The following is a 19,955-nucleotide window of genomic DNA, read 5'->3' as shown; positions in this document are numbered from 1 at the left end:
AGGTGTTGAAATCATTCCACAGGGATGCTGGCCCATGTTGACGCCAATGCTTCCCACAGTTGTGTCAAGTTGGCTGGATGTCCTTTGGGTGGTGGACCGTTCTTGATACACACACGGAAACTTGTTTGACACACAGACCGGTGCGCCTGGCACCTACTACCCAGGGTTTCCGTTAGCCGGTAACAGACAACTTTTGGCCGATAAAAAAATGGAAAAGCCTGGAGAAGAAATACCATTGCGAAATAATGCTTTTTAGCCTTTCATTGATGGAAATACCAGTCGATATACATACATTTGACAGATCATGCTTATCGGTCTATATGTTAATTTGCATTATTTTGTGGAATTCAATCGGCGCATGTACAGTATATTCGTTATGCATCTTATTTATCACTCACGCGCTGCATACAGAAACAGAGCCTTCTGTCAGACCGCAAGAGAGTGGCTGCTACTCAAACAGAAAATACATAGGCAACGGAGGACAGGCTTCATCAGGGCGTCACACACCACTTTGCAATGAGCTGGAGGCAGTATGCATTTAGAAAACTTTTTCTTAAATTGTTTGAAACCTGAACGTTTTACTTCATATTATGAGGCATGTTTTCCCTGCTTCAAAGTAGCCTAGCCAAAATCAGACCATATCCCTGGAAGCAATTATTTTATATAAACCAACTTTCTTTCATTGTCCAGTACCCAAAAGGCACAACCCTAGTCATACTAGCAAAACACGCTAGTTGTTGCATATTAGATCTCCCTTCTTTCTAGATTTCTAATGGATATTTTCATCAGTCACCTGAAACTGTTCATATGTGCGGTGCCCTTTTGACAACAGTGTTTACCCGCTAATTGCATTATGGAACGAACATTTACTCGTATCCTACTGCCTTGTGTTACCACCATACCCTGTTCAAAGGCACTTACATCTTTAGTCTTGCCCCTTCACCGTCTGAATGGCACACACACACACACACACACACACACACACACACACACACACACAAAGCCGTATCTCGATTGTCTCAAGGCTTCAAAATCCTTCTTTAATCTGTCTCCTCCCCTTCATCTACACTGATTGAAGTGGATTTAACAAGTGACCTCATTAACGGATCATAGCTTTCACCTGGTCAGACCATGTCATGGAAAGCACAGATGTTCCTAATGTTTTGTAAACTAAGTGTAAGTGTGTGTGTCTGTGTGTGGTAGGGCTACACAATTAATTGAATCCAAATCTTAACGAGGTTGTGATATTTTAACATTCCACTAGGTCGCTTGTAACGTTCGTTTGTTTTTATAGTTCACTTTGTATCTTAATTAAGCAATAAGGCAGAGGGGGTGTTGTATATGGCCAATATAGCACAGCTAAGGGCTGTTCCTGGATACAGCCCTTAGTTGTGGTATATTGGCAATATACCACAAACCTGAGGTACCTTACTGCTATTATAAACTGTTTACCAATGGAATTAGAACAGTAAAAATAAATGGTTGTCATACCAGTGGTATATGGTCTGACATACCATTGATTTCAGCCAATTAGAATTCAGGGCTCGAACCACCCAGTTTATAATTGTTTTTTTTTGCTGGTGAGTTCTCTCCTGTACTCCGCTCCCAAATCCACATTTTGTTATGCTATACTATTAGTTTGTGTATCTTATTCTCTGCAAAACACTAGTTAGCATGCGGTCTGTGCCTACAAAATTAGTTAGACGCTAATGCCAATCGCTAGCTAACTGGCTAGCTAAATCACAGATGAAAGGGGAAACCTCATTAGTCATAATCTACCTTAATGTTTTAACCATGTCTCATGGATATAAGTCTACACCAACGTGAATGAAAAACGCAATCAATAATCACAATTGCCATTTACCCCCCCCACTCTAGCTACCTCAGACCGGCTTTAGAGTTCCAGCTAAACTGCACCCCTGATCTGAACTATAAAACTAAACCAAGCTGAAGTCAGATGTGAGGCTCAGCCGTTGTTCAGCTAACCCCCAAAGAACCTATTTCCTGGGCTGTTAAATTGGCCAAAGTGAATGGATGGGATTATTTCTGGACATCTTCCAACATACTGCTAACCATGCTGTGGTCACGCTGATGCTTTTAAATGCTGAATGAGTGAAGCAAAAAGATTCAGTGGAAGCTGACTGACTTGACCAACACAGGAAGGGTGAACCGGCCTGACGACAATCATGCAAACTTGCTTGCTCAACAAGCCGACCCTACATTTTCAACTACTTATTATCAGGCTTAATTGTCATCTTACAATCTCTACCTACACACATTTAGGCATAGGCATATTGTCAGGAGAAGACTGTCATGCTTGTCGACCTTGAATTCACACAGAGTTGTCGCTCTTCAATAGCTGAAGGGAGTCTGTGAGCTGAAAGGAGCACTTTCAGTACCTCCTAATCACTGTTGTCCTCAACACAAAACATTCTGACGTTGAGCCCTGCACACACACACACACACACACACACACACACACACACACACACAGCTTCACTAGGTAAAGAGAAACAAGGTGGATACAACTGGTAGAAAAGGCCTTTTATTCATGCCTGAGTGTGCCTAGATATCAGTATAGAAATCCAGAGGTAGATTGAGAGTAATCAGAGTTTGGGTAGATTCTACAGCCTCTGTATCCCAGTAGCAGAACTGAGCTCCCTATCCTCCTCGATCATCATCAAGCACATCGTTTTCCTTTCATCCTTGCCAACTCCACCCTCCCGCCGAGGTTTAAGTGCAGGGCCCCTGCTCTGCTTCGAATGGCACCCTCGTACACAGACCCTTTGACCTTGCTGCTCAGTGGCTGGGCCCGACCTAGTCACAAGACTGTTTAAATTGTCATCCCCTCCAGGCAGACACAGCCACTCACCAGCACAGTCTAAGTTTGGAACAGCCCAGGACAAGTACTGTAGTAGCCACGGCCAGGGTTGTTATTTTATTCTGGGCCCAGGTTAAAGGCTTTAACTAGGGGCTCAGTTGTTTTCCTGGGCAGGTTACATGGTCAGAAAACTCCACATAGCATATAGCCTATTTACATGGGTCAGAGATTGTGTCGTGTCATGTACAGGGCAGGAATGCTATACTGCTCCTCACAACAACAGTCATCGTTCAGTCTCTCCCGCCATGACCTCAGAGTGCATTATATCATCATAGAGACACTGCATCAATGTTCATACGAGTGTTATTAGAAACAGTGGAACATTTAATTGGCAGTGCTACAAATCAATAGGCTAGATAGATAAACTAGTCATTATTACTGGAGATGGCGGTAAAGGTTAGATCTCCTCCTCCCCCACCCAGTTTGCAGCTTGGTTTGAAGGTCTTCCACTGAAACTCAGTCCAGCCGGCTAGATTTCCTCAAAAGCCGTACCACAGCTAAACCCAGAAGATATTCTGAACAAGAGGTGAATTCCAAGGCCAAGATTTATTTCCATCAATAGATAACTACAGTAAAGTATGCAGTATGCCTATTAACCCGAGTGAGACTTTAGCCAGGAATCACTCTCACCTGACGGGACTGTCCGCCACAGAGGGTAAAGTACACGGTGTATATAAAAACACACTAGTCGGCTGTTGTGCTGCACACAGCTTATAGAGTTGCACTGAGGCCTAATGCAAAGCAAGGCCGTGATAAGCACTTAGGCACTGAGCTATTGACTCCAGCTGGAAAATCAATTGTCTACAGTCTGTACACACAAGTGCACATACACGCACGCATACTGTTGTGTACAAACACACACTGAAAGAGCCTTTCCATTGACTGAATCCATGTCTCTTCCCTCCTTTACAATTCCTCACTGTTGCCGGGGACAGAGGAAGGCAGGCAGGGGGTGGTTATGGTGGATTATGTTACCAGGATGTAATAGAGATGAAGGTTTTACCCTCCAATAAAGGGAGTTTATATGAGAGAAACCACAAGATGCAGAAGAGTGCATAGTACAGCCCTCAAACTCACTGACAGGGCAGAACAGCCTGTGAGAAATGAACTAGGCATTACTGAACTGACCACTTCAGTCATCTATGCCTGTTAAAGCCATCCTTCCTCCACTCTTTGGAAACTTTGGGCTTTTGCTTTCCTTTCCCGGCCTCAGATTTCAGATTAACGCATCACTTTAAGCAACTTCCTGTGTCTGCTGGAAACCTTAGTACAACCACTTCTCTTTCGCAGCTCACACAAACCCCACATCTCTAACAGTAAAAAGAATATCCTAACTGAATCCAAATCATTAGGAGTGTTGCTATGTGCAACACGCCAAACATTTAGCCAACATGCTAATGCTAGGAAAATCCAGTAGCCGTTTAAACAGACATCTGCACAAACTGAATGAGACGTCCATGTGCATGGAAATCTGTCTCAGCTAAAAAATGTTGAACAACTTGGTGCGTTTACCCTCTTAGTTTGGTTCATTTGGACTAGTGTGAACACTATTCGTAGCGCACAACAACAACAAAAAACAACAAACAAAAAACTAACCATGGCTCGCTCAAAGATTGGTCTCGGTCCGATTCAATTTGGACCATGGTGCAGTTTGCTGCAGGTGAGAATGCTCCAGACCAAACACATGAGAAGAACCAGAGTCGCATTTTAGTGCGAACATATGATGAAATGCAGCGACACGCAATGTTGCTTCACGATAATCATAGATGAGCATTTTTGGGGCGCGTGGTTTTGTTGAGGAATTTTTTCCCATTTGACCAGTGGTGAAAAAGTACCCAATTGTCATACTTGAGTAAAAGTAAAGATGCCTTAATAGAAGTGAAAGCTACCCAGTAAAATACTACTTGAGTAAAAGTCTAAAAGTATTTGGTTTTAAATATACGCAAGTATCAAAAGTAAAAAGTATAAATAATTTCAAATTCCTTATATTAAGCAAATATTATGGCCCAATTATTATTATTATTTGACAGATAGCCAGGGGTACACTCCAACACTTAGACATCATTTACAAACTAAGCATGTGTTTAGTGAGTCCGCCAGGCAGTAGGGATGACCAGGGTTGTTCTCCTGAGAAGTGCGTGAAGTGGACCATTTTCCTGTCCTGCTAAGCATTCCAATGTAATAGGTACTTTTGGAAGTCAAGGGACATGTATAAAGTAAAAAGTACATTATTTTCTTTAGGAATGTAGTGATGTAAAAGTACAAGTTCTCAAATATAAATAGTAAAGTACAGATACCCCCAAAAACAACTTAAGTAGTACTTTTAGTATTTTATATTTTCCAGCATAGTGGTGGCTGCATCATGTTATGGATATGCTTGTAATCGTTAAGAAACGGAATGGAGATAAGCGCAGGCAAAATCCTATAGGAAATCCTGGTTCAGTCTGATTCCACCAGGCACTGGGATATTAATTCCTCTTTCAGCAGGATAATAAGTGTAAAACACAAAGAAAAATCTACACTGAAGTTGCTTACCAAGAAGACAGTGGATGTTCCTGAGTGGTTGAGTTAACGTTTTGACTTAAATCTACCTGAAAATGGTTGTCTAGCAATGATCAACAACCAATTTGACAGAGCTTTAAACATTTTGAAAAGAATAATTGGGCAAATGTTGCACACTCCAGGTGTGGAAAGCTCTTAGAGACTTACCCAGAAAGACTCACAGCTGTAATCGCTGCCAACGGTGCTTCTTCAAAGTATGACTCGTGTGTGAATACTTATTTAAATACAATATTGAATAAGAAAACAATCCATTGAATCAATATTGAATTCAGGCTCTAACACGCAAAAAAATGTGGAATAGGTATAGGGGTATGAATACTTTCTGAAGTTACTTCACATCGACATTTTAACAAAAGCCCTCCTTGGACAGAAGCCTCCATTCTACTTTATCATAAAGCATGAGCTCTGTAGTCTGGGCCTGGATTGAGTTAGAAGATGACAAAAGAAGCAGCCAGTCAGATTACTGAGTAATGGCTCTTTCACTTGCGGTGAAGCTAGGCTAAGTGACGCTGGGCTAAGTGACGCTGGGCTAAGTGACGCTGGGCTAAGTGACGCTGGGCTAAGTGACGCAGGGCTAAGTGACGCTGGGCTAAGTGACGCTGGGCTAAGTGACGCTGGGCTAAGTGACGCTGGGCTAAGTGACGCTGGGCTAAGTGACGCTGGGCTAAGTGACGCTGGGCTAAGTGACGGTAGACTAGTGGTTGAGAGCTAGCTAGCTAACTACCACACTGCCATAGATCCTCATTAAGATCCCATTAGGTAAGTATGAGCCTAGACCAACTTCAACACTTATCTTGGCAAGGACTTGTCCTCATAACCTTGGCTTAAACATTCAAGGTATGAACAATCCAATAAAAGATAAACAGGGACCTGAGGCCTTCAGAAATCACTGGCCAAACACAGTTCTTACACAAATCACATGGCTGCCAAAACCAGTTTCCTGGTAAACTGGTTTTTGCAGCCGTGTGTTGTGTAAGTAGTGTGCGTAAACTGTAACCTAAACGTAACCGATGTGGTCTGTGTGTGTGTAGAGTGAATCCTTTGCGCTCAGAGCAGATTCGTCATGGCAGCAGGGGAGCGGAGATTCTTGACGGTCCACGATCCAGGCAGGGATGGCTCTGAGAGAGGTCCTTTGTGTGGCCACAACATTGAGCAGCCTGTTTGCCACGCCGGGGCCAAGTCTAATACAGCCTTAAGATGCCAAGAGTCACAGGATTTAAAAGGACTAAGACTACAGAAGGGACACAGCCGTGGGAGAGGAAAATACTACACACCACACACACACACACACACACACACACCAGAAAAAGCCCTTTGAAGCCGTGTAATCGGTGGTGAACCTTTTCTACTGAGGCTTGTAGTTAGCTTCATCCTCAAACTGAACCTGCTCCCCTACTGTACTTCATGGACTGATGAGGTTCTAATTAAAAGGACAAAAGTGCTACTCACACTGGGACTTTCAGTAAAGAGTGCAGGCTAATCAAGGTTGATTGTAATTAAGGTTGGCCCCCTGGCAGATGTTCTGTGTTCACAGTAGAGAAGCCCGGCTTTGCATTCTGGTACCGTGGCTGCGTACCATAAAGTTCCATAAAAAGCCACAGCAAATAGGCCACTGTAGGCTATACAAACAAATAAAACTGTCTTGGGGTGAAGCTGAGAAAGCCGCAAAGGACCTTACTCCAGCCATACGCGCCACAGGGAGCGAAGAGGAGCAACAACATTACGTAATACACAAAACCCTTCTCTCTTGACCTCCCAGTCAAAGCCCTGGCCTTACTCACTGACTGTCCAGTTCACAGTGTCCACACACACAGAGGATGTGTAGAAGATATATTATGAAGCCCTCAACCCTGCCCGGGGCTAATCTGCTCTCTAGCACTACTGCTAAAGTTACCACAGTCAATGGCTGCCTTAATGGGACAAAGCTATTTTAGGAAGCAGGTATCGGTAATGTGGTCCTGTTGTATACAGCTCAATGCCTCACCACTGTTGAGGCCTACCAGAGAAAAGGGTTGGGACCAGTTTGTTTAGTAACATTTGCTCTTTCCATAGTATATAGACCTAGATCCCATTGACTCATGATCTCATGGTTGTTACCATTCAGCTGTACTTATGGACCTTATGTCATAGATCCCGAGTGCAGTCTAACCTGCGCTATCTAGATATTGGGATTTCAGAGACATGTATTCATTCGGGTTAGCAAGAATCTGACACTAGTGATTTGTGAACACCTTGTCACCCATTGAAGGAAACGCACACACAATGGAAGCACTGAGTCAGGGATTTCAGTGCTTTCCCTTTGTTCTGGTGTTGACATCAGTGTGTCTGTCCTGCTGCCTGATTGCTAGGCCTACAACTAGGACCCGTGTGGAACGGTAGAGAACGATAAAGAGAAGGGGATACTCCGGACCGTGACCTGAACATCAAGAAAACTAAGCTATCTTTCACAAAGCAGAGGTGCATATATAAGTTATGGTACTTGACTATTGAAGGAGTTAGGAGTAATTACCCAACTCAAGCCTAGCAAACCAGCCCCAAGGAGAGAGAAAGGATTTCATTGGTTGAACGAATGTTATCAGTATCACTGGGAGGTCTTTCAGGGAAAGAAACGTTAGAATATGAGGTGGCTCTTACTTTCCCCTCCAGGAGTGTTTGGTGGTGTAGAAACAGGCCAGGTCTCTGTTGTCTTTGATGACATTCATCTTCTGGCAAGACCTGCAACACAAGAGAACAAGGTCAGGGTGAGACGGACTCAAAGGGATGATGAAATGGGCTTTTAACAGTCTCGCGTCATTGAGTATACAGGTCAGAGCAGCGGAATTGGACGCCAGGCAACTTTCATTTAAGTGAATGGCAGCAAGCATAATAATTAGGCCTACAGTTTGCTAATTCAATAACGCGTGAAGAGCACAGGTCAATGGGAGGGATGGATTCCCCTCATACAGCTATCTTGAAGTAGTCACGCGAGTTGAGAGTGGAGTGGAGGCATTTGGATACGCAGATGCTTAGTTCTATTGAGAAGTCACAGGCAGAACCCACTCTGAGCTTAACATACTTCCATTACAGCACATTATGTCACACACTGTCCAAAAACCTGCCACACACACTTCCCACTGGCGGATCACATTCTACACCTCGCGTGAAATTCCTTGTTGACACTCCCTGGGCTGGCTGGGAGAGTCCTGTCTCGTCGCTGGCAAACTCTGTGGTGCTAAACACAAAATAAACAGTGTTGAACAGCAAATTAGAGTGGAATCGACACAACAGATAGACGTGATACTCCGACTGACAGCAACTATTACAATCAGAGTCACTGTGGATGTCCTCAACTTTCACACACAATTTACATTAATCTCTCTCCCTCTCTTCGCTGAAAGCCTCTGTGTGCAAATTTTCACAGACACTCAGTGGAGAATGAGGCATAGCCTACTTACAGGCATTGGGGAAAGAGTGCCGACACAGCAAAATGGGACGGAAACTGCATGCAAGTGGTCAACAACATTGCAAAAATAAAACGTAGCCTTTGAGTAGGTCAGCTCAGCATAGCATACCAAGAGAATGTATTGATCTTGCCAAAACAACGAAACCTGAGGATACTGTTTCAGACATAACATCTGTAAAATCGCTCTTGATTTACCCTAAAAAAAGCTCCATATTTATATACACTATACTGGACTCGTAGCAGAAGATTCCCTTAGAAAGAGAAACACTGGCTATGTGTCATACTGAGACAGCAAACAGAGGTTTCCATATTTTCAGTACTTGTGTTGAGAATACTAGACCTAGGCCTATTTGGAATGTAACTACAGTCACACGACATCACAGAAAAGGTGACTGGATAAAAACTAGTCGTAACTAACAGACAGACAAACAGTACAGTGAGACAGTAGTAGTAGACTAGTAGTAAATCTTTCCCAGGGAGCAGTAGTAACCTCTCTCTGTTGGCCACTGCACTGTCAGTGTCACAGGGGGAACCTTTATCAGCACTCTGCTCAGATCCTCCTGGAAATAACGGGCTTTTCTTTTCCTCCCTCTCCATGTTGGACCTGCAGCAAGGGGCAGCAAAATAAGTTCTTATGAAAGACCAGTGTCCCCCCAAGAGACGACGAGTCGAACCCTTCTTTAATGGAAAGATTAAATCACAGAGAACTGTATCATGCAAACGTCCTAGGCAACGTATATGCTGAGTGTTCTTCCCTCTTGACTCACCACTGACACAGCCTATAGCAAACCAGACAGGAGCTAGCTGACTAATCCAGAAGTTAGTCATCAATCTTCCTCTGAACGAGAACCAGTGCTAGAGCCATCTAAACTAAAAGAAACAGTTCTGAATCAGAGCACATTATTTTTTTATGCATCAAACCCTTCCACATAATGAATTTAATCCAGCCCAGACGGATGGAATTTTATAATAGCGATGGGCATCGGTGTGACCACGTGACCTGCACTCCTCTCAACTCAAAGGCCATGCAGTTTAATTCTGTTACCGTGATGAGGAGTATTAAGAGAAGGGCCATATTCCAGGATGTGGTCATGTGACAGCCCTACCCAGCTCTTCCTGTGGCTCAATTACTGCAGAGTTATAAGCCACCTCGGACCAGGAAGAACTATAGAGAAAAGTAGTTGAACTTTTGGTTCTGAAGAAATTGGTTCCTTAGCTTGCCAATGGATGGTATACACACACTCAACAAGACAGAGCTGCAAAAGGATTGTACGGACACCTCACGGTGGGGGGGGTTACACGACCTGTGAGGCCACGTATGGTTTCCAAGCAGTGAGTGAACAGTGCTGACTACGCAGAGCCTCTCTGGACATTGGGTGACTGTGTAACCTGCTCTCATGTGACTGTGCAATAACACTAAATCATTGAAGTTCTGCACAAGATTAAGATACCTGTGGCAGTTAACACAGAATTAAGCAATAGTAATGGGATTTTTTTTTTAAAGAGTCAAATCTTACATCTTTGAATCGTATTTGTCTGAAAGGGTCAGTTGTCACGCAAGGAGCCTGGTGCAAATATTCTGAAATCTGCATTTTTTTAATGTGCGCATTTTCACACCAGAGATGTGTTCACATCAAATTTAGTTGTTGCGGATAAAACATTGTGTGATGACGTAGTGCATAGAAAAATTACTTGAGGTTAATTCCCATGTATCGAATAAAAAAATTAAAAAACTAGTTATGGGTTTCCATCGCATTTTCAACTCTTGATGGTTTTGTCAAAAACAAAAATGCATTATATAGTGAATGTGCCCACTCTGGTCTTGGCACGTGTGCTCTAGCAAACAGCTGGCAGGCTACCTATATGATGAGATTATTATGGACAAAAGAGCGAGATCATTTGTATTTATCAAACGGCACCCAACCATCGATAATCATGTCACCAGAAAAGACCCTCGATATTGATTGGAAAGGAGCATCAAGCTCATTACAGTGCACAGCACTTTCACCACCCTGTGAAGTTCACAATCTGTAGCCTAATAAACTGCATGCTTTCGCCGAGTCATACTGGGAGGACCACATAATATTTATTTTATTAGAATCCCCATTAGCTGTTGCAAAAACCAGCAGCTACTCTTCCTGGGGTCCACAATATTGGAGTCACGCAATATCATTTACTTCCATATGACAGTTATTATATCAATATTTGCTAATAAAAGTGATGCGCCTGCCACTTCTTGCATAATTAATTTTACTGACACAAAAATATCCTTTGCCTAGCATATTTTGTTTTGGCGACATTTGGAAAGTTTACCAGAAAATTGGCTGTTTCCATCAAGCCTGTCGTGACATTATTTTATCCAAAATGTACTTTACTTGTACAAAAAGGTTGTATGGAAACCTGGTTAGTGACAGCTAATATAATAGTACTGCTACTGAGGAAAAAAAATGCCTGGCTTTACACACTTGCGGTTTGATAATTCTGTGCCTCAACATTTCCACTAGGGTTCTTTAAATGTTATAAGTTGGTAATATTGCTGCAACTGATAACTTTAGGGAAAGGGGTCTTGTAATCTTTTTATCGTTACATAGCGTCCATGCAATCAATAATTCCATGGTATCAGAATGATACAGATTTCTCACATTAAAATGTATTAAAAAAACAAACATTGAGTTTTAAAAAAGCATACAACTCTATGCACAAGGACTAATTTTAACAATGTCCACTGAACATTTTAGAAAAACAGATTTAGAACAATGCAGATGTAAAGTTTGGGAACTGAAGGACGGTTTGTGGAAATTGTTCAAAGTAGACCTTGTGCATAGAGTTGTACGGTTGGTTTAACTTTGCAATGATTGGTTTTTGTTTGACATACATTTTAAAGTGAAGAATCTTCGTCTCAGTATCATTCTGTTACTGTGGAATTGCCCCCCCCTAGGCCTTATGGATCTCAGCCTTTGTAGTGGACATTAGTCTTATTATGTGTCTGATTGAGCACTGATGGTGCTGGTAAAAATCAATAATAAGGCTACTTCCAAAATTTCAATTTCGGGTAATTGGGTGGATGGAGTTGCCTAGATTACCTGCATTAGGTCTACAACAACTTTGATCGACAGATATTAGTCCCCACATGTGTTACCACCACTAATTTAGGAAGTAAAATCACCTACACATACTAATAACACAGCAGAATAATGAGCATTGTTCCTGGAATTGCTTTCCATAAATGAAGTTAAATGATTTAATGTAGCTGTAGGAGCACAATAAATCCTATCGAATGCATGACAACCACAACACAGTCAAGCCTGAGGATGTAGCTGCTGCTTTCAAATTCACAGTATGACTGCAAAATGTCTTTCTCGGTAAGCATTTCGTTGGTCGGTGTATACCATGTGTCCTGTACATACGACTAATAAAACTTCAACATGCATTTCACAGTACATGTCACACTGGGTCATGACCAAAACAATGCTCTTCGAAAACCCCTCTATAGGTTGACAAGGAACTTCCGTTAGAAAAAACTAACTAGGTATATGTTTTCGCAGACACAATGAAAGATAAAGTAAATATGGGTTTCTACAATTCCATAAAATAACTGCCGACTCACTTCGATCACACCCTGTTTGGTTGCCGCTGTGTGTCTGGCTCTGCTTGGGTAGCAAACTAGCGGCTATTAGGGCCACATTCAAGTGCAGCGGGCCAAGTTGAGGGGGGTCTCTAGACCGAATAAAGACGAGTCGAAATGGCCATTCCCGTGATGAACATTGTAAATATCATGACAATAAGCGCAGGCTAGAAGTGTCACAGTGTTTTATTTTATTAACAACACACTAACTGGATGTGGGTTTTTCTCGCAAAAGGGGGAAGCTAGCAAGCTGCCTAGTTAGCTAGGTAAGCCTAGCTAGCTAGCTTAGCAAGGGCTCTTGTCTATGGAGCTCAAAAATGAAGGAAAGGAGTTGTGCATTGTGGCAGTCGCAGATGAAATTACCTGTATGTTCGCTACCAGATGCGATTATTTTCCGACCCTGAACCCCCACCCTCCAATGTGCGAGGCTGTTGTGTTTCTGTTTTCCCAATCCGATGCTGTAGCTGCTTAATTGCGCTATCTTCACTCGGGGCTCAGGACGCTGCCATATTCCTGATAGCCGAAAGTGCGGAAAGCGCACGCGCGAAATCTGTCGGTCATGAGTGCCTGATTGGTTTGTCAGGAAGTAGCGCGTTCTATGCCTGATTTCTTTAATTGTATTTTTTATTATTTAAAACAAATCAATACAAACAAATACATGGGGAACACAATTATATATAAAGGATATTACACAAGGACCGTATTTTGTATTTAACTCGGCGAGTCAGTTAAGAACAAATTCTTATTTACAATGACGGCCTACCCCGGGCAAACCCTTCCATAACCGGGACGACGCTGGGCCAATTGTGCGCCGCGCTATGGGACTCCCGATCACGGCCGATTGTGAAACAGCCCGGGATCGAACCAGGATCTGTAGTGACGCCTCAGTGCCTTAGATCGCTGCGCCACTCGGGAGCCCTTAAGGGACATGCATACATTTATAATTCTAACTCCTTTTTTGTTGACAAGAGTATTTAATTGTCCTAAAATATAGTTCAAGGTAATGAAATGTGGTGTTATGTTTGTAAATGTACATTTGTGAATACGAAATTTGTCCTAAAGAAGTTGTCTATAAGCGCAGATCTATGATCAGTATCATTTCAAAGAGACTCAGTCTTGGGAATTGAGAGCAACAAATGCATAGACGCCATTAGATCAGCCAATAATCAGTGAATCCAGAGAATTAGCAGAGTAATATAAAATAGGATAAGAAATATGCCTTCCAAAATAAACAACTGCATAAATGTTGCTGTTTATTCATTATATTGACCAGATACTCAAGTAGCCGTTCTAAATGGCAGGCAGTCGGGACCAGGCAAGATCAGGTGGAACCATTCTAGCCAATGAGAGGGCAGATACGCGTGTGAACAACAGGCAGAACTCCGATATAAAGTGGGGGGGTTTTCTCAAAGTTGCCGAGATGTCACGTGTCCTACTTATTGCAGTACGGTCGTAACAACCTAAGCATTACGAAAGGTCTATTCGATCAAATAACCCACACGTTGCAAATAACCCATAAAATGTTTTGTTAACCAAATTCGACACCCTCACTGACCTCCATTCAAAACTCTTCGCTTGATGAGCAAAAACAAAACAAAAAACGCCACCTGCTGGAGAATACAGATTCCGTTAATTAAGAGAGTAGTAGCGCCCACTATAGACAACATCCTGACCTTTCTGCAGAAAGCAGGGAACAGCAGGATCATGCCTATTTTCACCTGACATAACCTATAGGTTAGGGTTGATGGTTTCTACTTGCAAACAGTGGTGTAAAGTATTTAAGTAAAAATACTTTAAAGTACTACTTAATTCGTTTTTTTGGGTATCTGCACTTTACTATTTATATTTTTTATTACTTTTACTTCACTACATTCCTATAGAAAATAATGTACTTTTTACTACACATTTTCCCTGACACCCAAAAGTACTCGTTACATTTTGAATGCTTAATAGGTCAGAAAAATGGTCCAATTCACGCACTTATCAAGAAAACATCCCTGGTCATCCATACTGCCTCTGATCTGGCGAACTCCCTAAACACACATGTTTCGTTTGTAAATTATGTCTTAGTGTTGGAGTGTGCCCCTGGCTATCCGTAAATGAAGAAAAAAATATAAGAACATGGTGCGGTCTGGTTTGCTTAATATAAGGAATTTGAAATGATTTATATTTTTAATTTTGATACTTAAGTATATTTAAAACCAAATAATTTTCAACTTTTACTCAAGTAGAATTTTACTGGGTGACTTTCGCTTGTGTCATTTTCTATTAAGGTATCTTAACTTTTCCTCAAGTATGACAATTGGGTATTTTTCCACCACTGAATGCAAATGAGTCGGCTATTTAAGATGCAACTGTATCTATTATCTCAAAATGTCATACAAATATAGTAGTTGAACCTTCCACCACCTCCCTATTCAATTTAGAAAAAAATATTATCCAGAGCTGCCTTGCTCAAGGGCACATCAATTGATTTTTCACCTAGTCAGGTCAGGGATTCGAACCAGCAACCTTTCAGTTACTTGCCCCATGGGTCTTAACCACTAGGCTACCTAACACCCATTACAGTGCACTTTGGTAGAGACCACATTTGACTTAGATATGGCGCATCACAAGAACATTCTCAACAAATGTGCACTCCCCCTTCCCAGAGTAGATCAAATAAAACAAAAGAAGAAACTAAGTTGAATGTAACAATAAAATTACATTTGTCTGGTTTTGACCTCAGCTTGTAGGTCACAGTCACCAATAGCCTTGTCAAACAAAATAGAAACTAACAACGTTTCTAGAAATGTGGGATATTTCTTTCCGTCTCATGTGACTCAGACAGTGAACTGACTGCACCCAATCAGTGTACAGTTGATCTGTAGCTCTCTAGATGTTGTTCTCTAAACAATACAACACAATGTAGGAGTGTCCTGCCAGCCAGTTCCACAAACCGAGACTATTGATTTTAGTGACACCTGGGTCCCTGCCTGGCATAAAGTGTAAGAACTCACCGCGCTTGAATGTAGATGGGAAACATCTTGGCCTCTGTGACTGAGTGGCAGAGTGATGTTGAGAGTGGGACAGGGACACGGAGTGGTCACGTTATGGAGCATCTGATTCAAGGGCCTACCAACCATGTGCTGCCCATTAGCTAAATTGAATTATAGATGGACACAAGAGGAAAAGGGAGCATTTGCCTTTCCTACGATCCTGCAAAACAAACCATACATTGATATCTACAGGCTTCAGAGAAAGGAGGCCAAAAGGGAGGCCGAATGAACATTTACTAACTTTTTATTTGGTTCACATGGAGACAAGTGGGAATGAAATCCCACACACATGTTGTCTATTTATACATCATATTCATCTTTTAACCAGATATTGTCAAACAAACAGATAAGGGGTTTCCGATCTGCAACAACAAGTTAACAGAGTCGGGGGCCTGTAAAAAGGTCACAGAGAACACACTTTCTCTGGGCCATTTAGAAAAATAGGGCTGCGCAATATGTGGCCACACATCAAGAGGTCAACGTGTCATGTGATAGGCCTAATGTGTACTCTCCTTATGTACCCTATTGCATTGTCATGTATGTCATCCTGGAACAATTCATTACACAAATTCCAAAGTTTTATTAAGACGGTATACTGTATACGTAATATAGTATTTCTTTCTGATTCAAAAAGAAGAATAAAGCCAGCGAAAGAGTAGAAATACTTCACCATTGCATAAGCTGATAGTTTCCCTTCCTATGCAATGTGATGCATCCTCTAACTAACATGCAGCGTCATTGTCTAGCTCACCCCCATATGAATTGACTTCATTGCTTAGACACAAAGAAACTGATAAAGTGAAAGATACACTGCTACCTGGACCAGCCTCCAACTCATCAGATTACACTAGCCTGAATCCTCAGCATCCATTGCATTACTATCTGGTCAAAACACCTGTCCCTCATCTCTACACCTCCTCCTCCAGAGTTTTCCTCCGGTGGTGCAGCTGCAGTTCCACTCTTGGTCAGCGGGGGGTAGATATGAGCTGGTAACGGCGCGGCATGTTACCGAAGCTGCTAGACTCTGGGCTGAGGTCAATGCTGTCAGGTCCTCCAGGGCAGGAGAAGGAGAAACGCTGCAGCAGAGACACCAGGAAAAGAAAGATCTCCATACGAGCCAGAGATTCCCCCACACAGGCACGCTTACCTGCAGAGAACGCTAAGAAAGCAGGGTTCTTCTGGAAGTTTCCGCTCATATCTAGGAAGTGATTAGGGTTGAAGGTTGTTGGCGTGGCCCAGTGGTCCTTGTCTCGCAGAACAGAGTGCAGCATGGGAAGAATCACGGTGCCCTGAGGGATAGTGTACCCTCTGAATGAGATATTCTTGGTAGCGTAGTGTGGGAGGTTGAGCGGGACGAGGTCCAGGAATCGATGCACCTCGTGGATGACAGCGTCAGTGAAGGGGAGAGACTTCCTGTCCTCCACTCGAGGGATGCGGTGTCGACCAATCACTGTGTCAATCTCCTGCTGCACGTGCTCCTGTATGTCAGGGTATTTGATGAGAAGCACGAGGGCGTATCTGATAGTGGTGCTGGTTGTCTCTGTTCCTGCCAGGAAGAGGTTTAACACTGTGGACACCAGGTTCTCATAATGGAACTCAGAGGAGGACACATCCTTCTCCTGGTTGAGTCTGGTGAGGAAACAGTCTATGAAGTCTCTAGGGATGCCTGGGTCCATGGTCTCCTGGTGCTCGTGGATCTTCTTCATCACAAAGCCTCTCAGCTCGTCCACCTGGCTGAACATGACATGCTGCCGACCAGGCAGGCGTTCCATCAGCCAGGGGAAGATGTTGTAGAGCTGTCCCCAGGCGGTGCTTCCAAAGCGCAGTAAGTTCGTGAGGATGTTGAGCAAGCGCAAGAATTTGTCGTCCTCGTAGCCGAAGCGCTGGCCGAACACCAGGGAGCAGATGACGTTGGACACGGTTCGACTCAGGAAGGGCTGGGGGTCAAAGGGCATGGCTTTAGTGCCGTCCAGACTGTCTATGAGGTATTGGCTCTCCTCCTGTATCCACTCCTCCATCCTCTTACGGCCCATCCCAAAGTCTCTTAGCGTGGTCAGGGTGAAACGACGCAGCTGGCGCCAACGCTCCCCATTACTGATGACCAGGCCATATCCCTTGGTAGCACGGACCAGGAAGGGGATGGGAGCTCGTCCTGTGAAGTCGTCAGCCTGGTCCACCAGAGCCTCCTTGACCGCCTCGTACCCCACCAGAACCACGGCCCGCTGGGGCCCCAGATACACTGTCATCACTGGCCCATAAACACCACTCCACTTGACAAAGCTCTTGTAGGGGGCCTGTTTGTCCATCTGAAGCAGGTTGCCTATCAGCGGCAGGCCCCGTGGTCCGGGAGGTAGACGGACGTGTCTCTTCCTCCTCAGCATGAACAAACACAGAAGAACCAACACCAGGCCTCCCAACATCACTGTACTACATATCTCCATTACTCCGGCCTGCAAAACAAACAACGTCTCTTGTTCTTGTTGTTCTTTTTCTTTCTTCTTCTTCTTTTTTTTTAACCCACCTCTCTTTAGTGTTTACCTTCTTTCTGTGCAACAGTGTCTGTCTGTCTATGTTGCCTGCCTGGCTGTGAGTGTCTGTGCATGTGTTGCAAATGTTTGCTGAGATAAGGGGTTGTGTTGATAATTCTCCGGGACAGAGTTGAACAACAGATCAGTGATTGGCTGCTGACATTACGTGAATGCCCCTTGCACCCATGTAAACGAAGCAAATTAAAACCCAAGGAGTGGAAAGGACTCATATCTTATACTGTGTCCGTCGAGGTTTAAAACAAAATCATACAAAAATGACGAAAATGACGAAATACAAAATACAACCATAAAAACTGAGGAAGATGTACACGACAATACTCAACAAGACAAGCGCAAACACAAACAATAGGCCTACTGTATAATTACTATATAGGCAATGCCATGTGATCTATCAATTATAAATAAAGCAGACATGGAACGTTTAATTCTAATTCATATTTTTCAATGACAATTGTGTGGACTTTCTCAATAATAGGCTTACTGAGCTTCCAGAACACTCCTTATTGCTCAGAATGTCTTTCTGGTTTGTAGTCAACTTTTGAAGATAAATTGGTGCCTAACAAATTGTAAACAGGTTGGGCATTAGTTAGATAATATTTAATCTTGCAGAAGTATTGTGTTATAAGCTGAGGGAATATGGCCTTTGAGGTCACCCAAGATCATTTGTGGGTTAATATGTAGTTTGATGGAATGATGGGAAAGCCCCTCTTGAACCTTTAAGAAAAATAGAACCGCTGTCGGACAGTACAAAAAAATCTGCATTAGGCCTATGTCCTCTTCTTCACTACAGAACCTGCATTTTGACTTTGTTGACAGAATTTTGTGGGAACTCTTGTGGGAACTCACATATGTGGGAACTCTTGAAGAGCTGAGCACTTGTTGAGCTATGCTGAGCACTTGTTGGCTGCTTTTCCTTCACTCTGCGGTCCGACTCATCCCAAACCATCTTAATTGGGTTGAAGTCTGGTGATTGTGGAGGCCAGATCATCTGATGCAGAACTCCATCACGCTCCTTCTTGGTTAAATAGCCCTTACACAGCCTGGAGGTGTGTTGGGTCATTGTCCTGTTGAAAAACAAATTATAGTCCCACTAAGCGCAAACCAGATGGTTTGGCGTATCACTGCAGAATGCTGTGGTAGCCATGCTGGTTAAGTGTGCCTTGAATTCTAAATAAATCACGGACAGTGTCACCAACAAAGCACCCCCACACCATCACACCTCCTCCTCCATGCTTCATGGTGGGAACCACACATGCAGAGATCATCCGTTCACCTACTCTGCGTCTCACAAAGACACGCCGATTGGAACCAACAATTGCAAATTTTTGTCTCATCAGACCAAAGGACAGATTTTCACCAGTCTAATGTCTATTGCTCGTGTTTCATGGCCCAAGCAAGTCTCTTCTTCTTATTGGTGGCCTTTAGTAATGGTTTCTTTGTAGCAATTGGACCATGAAGGCATGATTCTGTTATTTGAACTCTGTAAAGCATTTATTTGGGCTGCAATTTCTGAGGCTGGTAACTAATTAACTTATCCTATGCAGCAGAGGTAAGTCTGGGTCTTCCTTTCCTGAGGCGGTCCTCATGAGAGTCTGTTTCATCACAGCGCTTTATGTTTTTACGACTGCACTTGAATAAACGTTCAAAGTTGACACTCTTGACATTTTCCGCATTGACCGACCTTCATGTCTTAAAGTAATGGATTGTTGTTTCTCTTTGCTTATTTGAGCTGTTCTTGCCTCATGAAGCTGGTTGAGAGAATGCCAAGAGTGTGCAAAGTTGTCAAGGCAAAGGGTGGCTACTTTGAAGAATCCCAAATATATTTAGATTTATAAAAAATACAAATAAATGGTTCCTA

The 19,955-nt window shown here is 43.0% G+C and overlaps 2 protein-coding genes across 7 annotated transcripts in view; both read right to left on the bottom strand.

Moving 5' to 3' along the window:
• Positions 1-13,049, bottom strand: part of LOC124039744 (dnaJ homolog subfamily C member 13-like) — a 48,246-nt gene extending 35,197 nt beyond the window's left edge. For 3 of the 6 annotated variants that reach the window (XM_046356044.1, XM_046356045.1, XM_046356046.1), the window contains exons 1-3: positions 9,653-9,838; positions 9,376-9,489; positions 8,078-8,158 (exon numbers count right to left, since the gene is read on the bottom strand). In XM_046356044.1, coding sequence (XP_046212000.1) covers positions 8,078-8,158; positions 9,376-9,482 — 188 coding nt within the window. In that variant the 5' untranslated portion in view covers positions 9,483-9,489; positions 9,653-9,838. Of the gene's footprint in view, positions 1-8,077; positions 8,159-8,577; positions 9,355-9,375; positions 9,490-9,652; positions 9,839-12,873 lie in introns of those variants that run through there. The other 3 variants (XM_046356048.1, XM_046356050.1, XM_046356049.1) reach the window with 3 other exon arrangements.
• A 2,725-nt stretch (positions 13,050-15,774) lies between these two features.
• Positions 15,775-18,161, bottom strand: LOC124039745 (cytochrome P450 2F3-like). The gene has a single exon (XM_046356051.1). It carries the CDS (start codon positions 17,987-17,989, stop codon positions 16,514-16,516), a length of 1,476 nt encoding a protein of 491 aa, XP_046212007.1. The 5' UTR covers positions 17,990-18,161; the 3' UTR covers positions 15,775-16,513.
• Between the last annotated feature and the right edge of the window lie 1,794 nt (positions 18,162-19,955).

Source organism: Oncorhynchus gorbuscha, linkage group LG07 (genome assembly GCF_021184085.1).
Source record: "Oncorhynchus gorbuscha isolate QuinsamMale2020 ecotype Even-year linkage group LG07, OgorEven_v1.0, whole genome shotgun sequence".
NCBI classification, from domain to species: domain Eukaryota; kingdom Metazoa; phylum Chordata; class Actinopteri; order Salmoniformes; family Salmonidae; genus Oncorhynchus; species Oncorhynchus gorbuscha.
The sequence above is the reverse complement of the archived record's forward strand: the minus strand, read 5'-3'. Positions and strand labels throughout refer to the sequence as shown.

Excerpts from the sequence above, each read along its gene's own strand:
- LOC124039745 (XM_046356051.1), bottom strand. The coding sequence starts at position 17,989 with ATGGAGATATGTAGTACAGTGATGTTGGGAGGCCTGGTGTTGGTTCTT.